The 9,930-nt window shown below is 44.9% G+C and overlaps 1 protein-coding gene across 3 annotated transcripts in view; it reads right to left on the reverse strand.

Annotated features, from left to right (window-relative positions):
• LOC104983304 (CD48 antigen-like) overlaps positions 1-9,930 on the reverse strand; it is a 19,446-nt gene that overhangs the window by 1,501 nt on the left and 8,015 nt on the right. For 2 of the 3 annotated variants that reach the window (XM_010832736.1, XM_010832738.1), the window contains 4 exons: positions 7,813-8,109; positions 5,910-6,041; positions 5,627-5,712; positions 61-5,355 (listed from right to left, as the gene is read on the reverse strand). In XM_010832736.1, coding sequence (XP_010831038.1) covers positions 5,263-5,355; positions 5,627-5,712; positions 5,910-6,041; positions 7,813-8,109 — 608 coding nt within the window. In that variant the 3' untranslated portion in view covers positions 61-5,262. Of the gene's footprint in view, positions 1-60; positions 5,356-5,626; positions 5,713-5,909; positions 6,042-7,812; positions 8,110-9,930 lie in introns of those variants that run through there. The other variant, XR_824612.1, reaches the window with a different exon arrangement.

Here is a 9,930-nt window from a genome sequence, read left to right on the forward strand (position 1 = left end):
AAATAAAAAATAAAATATAAGTGGTGCCCAGTTTCAGGATACAGTCCAAGCATCTGTTCATTAAAGTTCTCTAGTTGATTTAATGAACATCCTGGGTTGTGAGCAATACATGGGGAGTGTCCATTTGGATAAAAAAATCAGACCAAAATGTTTGCTTTGTCTGAACTATATAGACTGATGTAGACCTGTTAGGGGTTATTTCAGTAAAGATCCTGAAGCCGTAAATCAATAAAATAGAAGTGGAAATAAGCATAAGTTCGTTAGCTGGTTTAGATGATAAAGTTCTTGTTGACATATATGCAGCTTTATCTATCTGAAGCGTTTCTTATCATGTCACTTCACTGTTCAAAAACTTTAATAGATAATTTTTTTAGTTAGTGTTGTAAAGAAACTAATGATATAGAAAAGGAGACAGACCACAGAAGTTAGCTACTGTTAAATTCTTGACATACTAACTGTTGGAACACTTCATCCCCACATAAACATATTTTTATATATTTATAATGTAGGCTAATACCATGCATATTCCATAACTAATTGACTATTTCATGGGAAACTTTCCATTCAAATATATAAGGATATAATTAACTCTTCTTAGTACACAAATAGTATTCCATCATATGGAGAAAATATACTTTATTTCACCAGTATTTAGTGGTCAAGAGCTTCAGAATCCAACTCCAAGATTCCAGTTCCAGCTCTGCCATCTATTAGTTATGTGACTTGAGTAAATTCATTGATTTACCAGTGTAGCCATTTCCTGGGAATAATAATGGTATTTGCATTACAGGATGGCAGTTTATATTTTGAGGCCTCAATATGTACTATCTACAGCCCAGAATAACTAACTGTACCCTGTTACACTAGCTATGGAGAAAAATAGCACATGGAGAAGGGAGGAGGTCACCAGAAAGAGTTTGCAGTTTTATATAGGGAGGTCAGTGTAGGTCTGACTGAGAAGTTTGCATCTATAAAAAGACTTGAAGGAGGTCAGGGAATGAGACATCGATACCTAGAAGGAGAGAATTCTAGAGAGGAAGGAGCATGCATGGAGTATTGAAGGACTGGCAGGAAGCCCAGTGTCTGTTAGTGGATTAAGGAAGGAGAGGTGTGAGGGAGAGGAGGCCAGCTGATACAAAATCTTCCAGATAAAGTGGAAGTTTTGAGCAACAAGGAGTGTGATGCAACTTAGGTTTTGAAAAGATTCATCTGGATGACATTATGAAAATAGACATTAAAGGATTAAGGATAAAAGTGGGAGACTCTGAGGCCACTATAATAATCCAAGTGAGAAATGATGATGAAATTGGACCAGGGAGGTGATAAGAGGCATTTTGTTATAAACATATTTTTTCATATAGATATACAAAAATAAGTATTCAACTATATATAGAATGTTGAGCTATCAGTATTTTCTGAGAGTGAAAAAGAAATGAAAATGAAGAAAAAAGAAGGAAGTCAAGGATGACACCCAAGTTTTATGGCCAGAACAAAGGGAAGAACTGAGGTGACATTTGGAGGGATAGGAAACTGTAGGAAGCATGTTTGGGGAGTCTGAGTTTAACCATGTCAAGATGGAGATGTCTGTTATACATGCAAGCAGAAATGTCAAGTAAACAGTTGGATATTCACACTGGAGTTCAGGGGACAGATTACGTCTCTAAGTCCTTTTTACCAGATAAGGTCATATAGTCACAAGATTACTGCATGGCCAGAGCATCAAACAGAAATGAGTGTAGACAGTGAAGCGAGGTGGTCTGGGTATGAACCTTGGTTATTCCAAAATTTAGAGGTTGGAAAGATACTGATAAAGAAAACTACAGAGCAACCACCCAGTAAGTAGAAAATAGCAAAGTGAAAACAATATTTCCAGGAAATATATATCCACTGTGGCTGAGAACTTATGGGAAATGAGGATTGAGAATTGACCACTAAATTTAACAATGTGGAGTTCCCTGGTGACTGGAAAAAAAGCAGACTCAATGGAGACATAGGGTCATTGCATAACAAGAAAGAATTCAAGAGAGAAAGAAATTTCTTCAAATAAGGTCAATATGCTCATGAAAACATGTTCAGCATGAATCATTTGAGAAATGTCATTCAGAACCACAATGAGATACCACTTCATCAGCACTGGGATGGATACAATCTAAAAATAACAAGAGTTGGCCATAAAGCGGAGAAATTCTCACACACTGCTAGTGGAACTGCAAAAATGGTGGTGGAAGATGGGGATGAAAGAAGTGGAGAATGGAGTACAGGAAGATTTATGAGGGATAGCACAGTGGAATTTGGTAACTGATTGGGTGTCCAGAATGACAGAGAAAGGAATCAAAATGAGTGAAATTATTATCGCCTATATAACTGATCGTGCCTATAAGTGATCATGCCTATATAACTTACACTCATGAGAACTTCTGTAGAATACTTAGTATCTCTGGATTTTAATTTTTCATTTGTACATTGGAGATTTCAGCATCACACAGTTCTTGAATGAAATTATGAATAATAATGGAAAGGGAAGCTGACTTGAGAACAGAGATGCTGAAATCCACAACACACCTTGTATAAGAGGAAGGAACTCCCATAAGACCCAAGAAGAAGCAGCTGTGCTTCAAATGTCTCCTCTGAACCAGAGCACAGGGCCTGTTATTGCATGTCTCCCACCCACATCTCCCACTCCATTGTCCTCTTAAGGAACAACTCCCCTTTTACCCACCAACTGCTCCACTCATCATCAGGATGAACTCATTCAAGTTGAGGCACTTGAGTCAGAACCAGGAAACTTGGAAGAGGAACAAATGGAAGATACTCTTTTCTGAATACTCTAGGATTCCAAGAACTTCATTGACCATGTGGCAAAGGAAAAGATACAAATGCTGGAGTTACCTAGGTTTGAATTTAACAATTTGCTCTGCTACCAACTATTTTGGGATATTAGTTGCTTGTCCTACAAAATAGGAATAGTAATTGCAACCCCATGGACTGTAGCCTACCAGGCTCCTCCATCCATGGGATTTTCCAGGCAAGAATACTGGAGTGGGTTGCCATTTCCTTCTCTAGGGGATCTTCCTGACACAGAGATTGAACCCAGATCTCCCGCATTGTAGGCAGACACTTTACCATCTGAGCCACTAGGGAAGTCCAGGAATAAATAGTAATATCTACTCTAAAAGAGTCATATCAATGTATGGCAAAACCAATACAATATTGTAAAGTAATTAGCCTCCAAAAAAATAATAAATAAATAAAAATTTAAAAATAAGAGAGTTCTTATAAGAAGAAATAATATTTATAAAATTCATGGGACAAAAGCTGGTTCAATATAGGCTTGGAATGTTGAGTTCCCTTCTTTTTTCTTTTTTGTCTTATGCTTTGGGAATCGAGGTGGGTGGGAGGGGGGGTCAATGGATGGTCACATCTCACACTGCTTCTGGACTGATGGCACTGATATCAGCCATGACCGGTCACCTAGGATTCCAGTGAGAGAAGTCATCTTTTTCCCTCTCAGCCTGCTGTTCAGCCTGACAATAAACAGGCTGGAAACAGCCTTATTAAGGAAACTCTGCTTCTTCCTCATCCAGCAGGATCCTAGCATTGCTTCTTATTGCTCAAGATTTTAGTTCAGAACTTTTCTTTCTGAGGTCAGAAATGAAGAAGCTGAGATTGCTAAGCTGGGTGGGAAACCAAGAGATTCAAGAATGCAGGCCAGAAGACAAAAGGATCATAGTACCAGAGTGAGTTCATCTCCAACTCAAGAGCTGGAATGGAAGGCAGGAGACAGAGGCTTTGAGGAGAGGATGACCCCCAGGAAGAGTAGAAGATCCCATACAATACAGTGCAGGTGACATCAGGTCCTCAAGCAATCCTGATTAGGCAGGATTGTTGGGGTTCATCACGTCCATCTTTGCTTCCTTGTGGACTTACTACCAGAAACACCTTCGGTAGATGCTGTGCTCTGAGATCAATCTGCTGAGTTCCTGTGGTAGTTGAGAGGAAGAATAGCTCAGACAATTGACAAAGAGAGATGCTTGTCTCTTTGGCACTGGCCTCCTAAAGCCATGACACCCTACTGAGGGAGCTCTAGGTGATGCAGGCAGGGAAAACTGATGACCAACCCAAGTCAAACTATGGCAGCCAAATTGGGTATGTCAATTGTGTCCAAAAAAGTTAGATGTGGGAGAGACCATTTCCAAATCTTTGGGTACATGTAGACCACGTGGCCTGGAAAGGGGTCTAGGATTGGGTGGAATGCTAGGATTCCAACAGGCAGGGACAGGAGTAAGGGGCAAGGAGGGAGCCATCATTTCAGGCAGAAGTATGTGAGTGACCAAACAGGAGGCTGACTAGGATCTGAGGCCAGCAGGTTGTGGGGGATGAGGGTCAGCAGAAGAGGCAGGAGAGGGCTGGTTCACACCTTCTCACAAGCTTCACTTCTCACAGCAGGTTCATTAGAGAGCGTGTGTGTGTATTGGGGAGGGGGTAACACACTGCACTTCCATTCTAATGACTGCCACACTAGACAGGAATGCCCTGAAGCTGCTTTTCTAAGGACTCAAATCCCAAACTAGGTGCTTGAAAGGCCAGAAACAGTACACATTCTACCCACTCCACAGGGGGTGGATTTGAGGTCCACGAGCTGAAGCTGAGGTTAGTTAGTACTAGTGATCAGGAACAAGGGCTGGACCACTGTATAAAGTGCACTGGCTATCCCCCCATCACACATACCAACAAATAGATACACACACAAATACATTGCCCGACATACAACTTTTGCCCTACATAAGGGGCAAAGGAAACCTCAGGCCAGTCTTTTATAAGCTCCCACCTACCCATGCTGCCTCCACAGACGCCCAACTCAGCACCCAGCACCAAAGCCTAACCTTGTCCTCTGTAGTCTGGTCAACTGTCTCCACGCCTGGGCTTGAGTGCTGAGAAAGATACACATCAACCGCACAGCAGAGGCTGTGGGGATTATCATGTGCAGGAAGGTCCTCTTTGGGAAGTTTCAGGAGAAGAGGGGCTAGGTGCTGGGTCAGTGATGGAAGAAGAGCTCTCATCCTGCAGGGTGAGGATCTTGAGTGGGAAGACAGCTGGGGAAGTCGACACAGGTTGTGAGAAGGCCACATGCGCACAGGGACTTAAGGGCGGGAGGGTCACGGGGCAGCTGGAGCTGGACCAGAGCTGGGAGACGCAGATGTCTTCAGGAATCAAGCGCCGAGTGGAGGTGTCCTAGTAGTTCGATTCTTCTGCTTTCTCCAATTAAAGTATCTTCATGGCCTCCCTTTCTGGCTTGCAGACCTCACTGTAGACAGTACTAGACTCCTTTTCTTCTAAATGTTGTTTATCAACACCCTAGGAATTGAAGTCAGAGAGTTTCTAAAAAAGATGAGAGAGGTCCTAGAGTGACCCAGAAGGAAGCTGTGCTGTTGACAAGAAATGCATGTGAATTCCCCCAAAGTGGCCAGCACTACACTGGCCCCAAGTTTTAAATTTTCTTAGTAAATACCACTGACGATCTTGAAAGAGTCAGAGACAGATGGGCCAGGAACAGCAGATGACTGGGTTGACAGACTCAGGAGATAGACCCACTAGATCCCAGACTGGGCTCAGCTCCCATTCTCACCTTGTGTGCGGCAGACTCCTGCTGGCTCAGCTCAGCATAGTGGAGGCCACCATCATTGTCCCTCTGATCCTCCTGAACTTCTACACCTGTGTCATACACAGAGTGGAGCTTGAACCTCAGCCTTGAAAGCATATAATTTCCCCCATGGCAATGAACCCAAGGCCAAGCCCACACCCACCTTCCCCTTCTGCATTGATATTCCTTGAGCAGCAAAATGCAGGAGGAAGGCAACCAAGGGTTCAGGGCAGGAGAGGGGACCTGGGGCAAGAGAAATGCAACCTGCCTCTTCCAGTCGTCATCTTCCTCTTCTTCACGTAGGTCTTCCAAAGGAACAGTCCAATTACGCAGATCAACAGGATAATCACGACAGTCCCTATGATGACTGGCAGGGTCTTATCATTGTTTCCAGGTGAATCTGTTTTCCTCACACAGAAAGAATAAAGAAAGTTAATGCAAACAGAACTTGAGACACCCGTTGCTGAGGAAAGATACAGAAGAACAAGTGGAGAGGTCTGAAGCTAAAGAGGAAGGGGAAAGGCAGTATCATTAACTCAAGGTCCTGAGCTTCTGCTTGATGCCAGGGACACTGAGATAAACAATACAGGTCACCCTGGGGGAGATGGAGAAAATACCAAAGTCTTCCAGCTAGAGAGACAGCAGTGCAGTATAAGTTAACACCTTGTACACTGGTCTTCATGGAGGGCCTCCCAGAGGAGGTGATGCATAAACTTCACCTCTGAGGGAGGAGTAGGAGTTTACCAGAAATTCAGGCTGGGCACAGCTTTCCAGAAAGGAGACATAGCTATGTCAAATCTGTAGCCCTGAGGGTTGCAATCATTCCCGATCAGCAGGCAGGAGAGGGACAAGACAAGGACAAGCAGGGTGACGATGATCAGAGAGAAGAGAGCCTCTATCCAGAGGGTCTTATGGGTCATGCTGAGTGTTGAACTTTATCTGAGACTCCAGAATGGAACAAAGGGAAAGGTATCATGAGATTTTAAGTGATGCTGACATATCAGCTCCCACCAGCAGCTCATGGGGGATGGGTTAGAGGGGCTAGACTGCACACAGGATACCAGGTCATTTATTCACTCAGTGAAATACTGAGTGTGAATAGTGCCAGAAGCTTTGTTTGGTATAAGAATTCAAAGGAGAACAAGACATGTCCTTTGCCCTTAAGGTGTTCCAAGCTATGGAAAAGACAAACCCATCAATAGCATTGCTATTCAGTGTGGGGTGGCCATGGACTGTGCCTTAAAGCAGATGATGCCTGAGGCAAGATGGTTACAGCAGCTGCAGTGCCTGTGCAACATGAGATTGAGGCATCTTTTGTTCAAACTTGATTCATAACAGAACTATAACCAAGTGCAGGACATTGGTTATATGCCTGTGACCTGAGGGAAATCCTTCAATAGGAATAAGCAAGGAACTCTTGATTTGGGAGGTGTGATGTGGAAACAGCATTTCCAGAGGCTCAGAAGCTTGCAACTTCAGGACACATTCGGGGAAGCCAAGCAAACAATTCAGTGTGAAGTGTGTGAGGTAAGGAACATGGGCAGAGGAGCTTTGCAGCCCTGAATTCTGCAGGGAGTCCCTGGGTCAGACTCCTACAGATGATATAGACCAATCACAAAATCCAGTTGTTTTTCAAAAGACTACAGTGGATGACACACTATGGATAATGGATGAGGTAGGAGAAGGGCTAGAAAGCTATTGCCCTGGGCCAGACCTGACACTGCCCTGCAGCAGCTGGGAGGGAAGGAGTGTGCAGAGGGCAACAGGCAGGCAGGTGCAGGCAGCAGGGAGCATGGGTCAGGGGAGGGGTGAGCCCTCAGGGACATACATCTCTAGGGAATGCTTTTGCTGCTGCAGCCCCAGCTCTCTTGGCCTCCCCCACACCACACCTGCTCTACCTCCAGGGCCAGCTGGAACTGAGAGTTGCTCATCTGGAGGTGAACTGACTTGATTTGCATCAAAAACAAATTCCTTTTTTCTTGGGGAAAAAGAGGGGGTAGAGAGGCAGGCATGGACTTGAGAGACAGTTAATGCAGACATGAGCTGACTATACCTCCCAGGCTCCTGAAAGGGGTGACCTGGTAGGAAGGTGGTGCTAATAACATGGTGGGGAGAAAAGCCCAGAGCCCCTAGTTCTCAGAGTGCCTCTCCCTTCTGACAGGTGCACTCACCAGAGACACAGACTTTTCCAAGGCCTAAGGTGGCAGTTTTCTGGTCCACCTGGTTGCTGACCATACAGGTCAAGCTGCCACTGGGCTGGCTCACAGGCAGGTACAGAGTCAGGTTCCAGGACTTGGAGGGTAGTTCTGATGTCACTCTCTGCTCCAGCTCCCTGGGAAGGTCCTTGATCTCCCAGGTCACCTTCAGGTCCTTTGTATCCCCTGGGGCTGTGCACTCCAGAGTGGCATTGCACCAGCCTGGTGTGAAGGATGCTGACTTGACAAGGATCTTAGGAACGGGTACAGTTTCTGGGAAAGGAGGGACAAAAGAAAGGAGCTCACATGATTGGAGAACATTCCAGTCTGTGCATTCTCATCCATTATCTAACTGAAACCCTGGCATTCTCCCTTTAATGATAGTGAATGCATTATATAGATAAACAGAATTTGCCCAGTACTTAATACATAGCAAATGACAATAAAGAGGGGAGCCACTGAATTAAGCCATATGTGATTTCACTAGATTGTGTGCATGTTGAGGAAGCGTTAAACATCTCCAACAAGAAAATAAAGCCTGATCCCACCTTCCTAAGACCAATTATTTCTAAGAAAATGGGGCTCCTTCTAGACATGGAGGACGTCTCAGACAGAAGGGCTAATCACAGATCAGGAACTTGGCCTCTTCTTCTGCTCAGATAATGCCTGGGATTTTATAGCCTGTAGAGAAGAAGACGCCTGGTCAGAGCTGGGAGCCCAGAGAAAGATTCTGTGCTCCCAATAGTGGAGACATGTGTGGGAGACGCAGTGGCAGTGTCAACTACAAATTGGCACTTGCTGTCTCCCTCTACAAGGGTCAAATCATGTCCTGCTGTAGCTGCTGACTGTCACACCCCCCTGGAGGAGTTCAGGGTGGAGAGAAGAGATGAGGCAGTCTGTGCTGGTGTGGGAGAGAGGGGACTGGCAGGACGTGTCTTCAGATAGCTCGATATTTTCAGGAGCCTATTTTATGAGCCAAATTCTGGTATCTCATCATATCTAGAAAATCACTAAAATCCTTCTTGGTGGTGACTACTCCTGGTGACTAGAAAAAGCTTCTGGAGACTAGTATAAAACTTCTGGGAAAAAAAATGTTCGTATTGCTTATAGTCCTCCTTCACCAGGGTCACATATACACTGACATTTCCCTCTCACTGGAGCAGTTTCTCAGAGCTATCTGGGGTGCTGTCTCCTAGGCTGCCATCCTCATATTGCTCCAAATAAAAACTTAATTCATAGCTCAAACGTTGTGCATTTTTTTAAGCCTATAGTAGCAACTAGGAGAATCCCAGGGACGGGGGAGTCTCATGGGTTGCCGTCTCTGGGGTTGCACAGAGTTGGACACGACTGAAGCGACTTAGCAGCAGCAGCAGCAACTAGGAATCGTAAGTCTGAGTCTGGTTAGAACATGCCACTGAACTTGAGAAGTGACACACTGATAAGTGTGACACTGATAAGTGTCACAGGGGGACCTAAAGCAGCAATAGTCACTCTCTCACTGCAGATATTTTCTTATGAAGGCAGGGACTTTCGGGAAAGAAAGTGTTGGCTAAGTGAGGCTCTCTGGAAGTGCTCCCGTGTAACCATTCTCCTACATCTACCCCAGGCTTCTAGAGCTGGATTGCTGGAGTCTTTGTGAGTGAGGCTGGCCTTGGACTGGCACTGAGTTAAAGGGGAAGAGGCACTGACTACACATGAATTTCTGGATTATGGTAGGTGAATCAGTTCAGTTCAGTCGCTCAGTCGTGTCCGACTCTTTGCGACCCCATGAATCAAAGCATGCCAGGCCTCCCTGTCCATCACCAACTCCCGGAGTTCACCTCCTGGAGTTCACTCAGACTCATGTCCATTGAGTCAGTGATGCCATCTAGTCATCTCATCCTTTGTCGTCCCCTTCTCCTCCTGCCCCCAATCTCTCCCAGCATGAGTCTTTTCCAATGAGTCAACTCTTTGCATGAGGTGGCCAAAGTATTGGAGTTTCAGCTTCAGCATCAGTCCTTCCAAAGAACACCCAGGGCTGATCTCCTTTAGAATGGACTGGTTGGATCTCCTTGCAGTCCAAGGGACTCTCAAGAGTCTTCTCCAACACCACAG

The sequence above is a fragment of the Bison bison genome, unplaced genomic scaffold (genome assembly GCF_000754665.1).
Source record: "Bison bison bison isolate TAMUID 2011002044 unplaced genomic scaffold, Bison_UMD1.0 scf7180017862173, whole genome shotgun sequence".
Taxonomy (NCBI): Eukaryota; Metazoa; Chordata; class Mammalia; order Artiodactyla; family Bovidae; genus Bison; species Bison bison.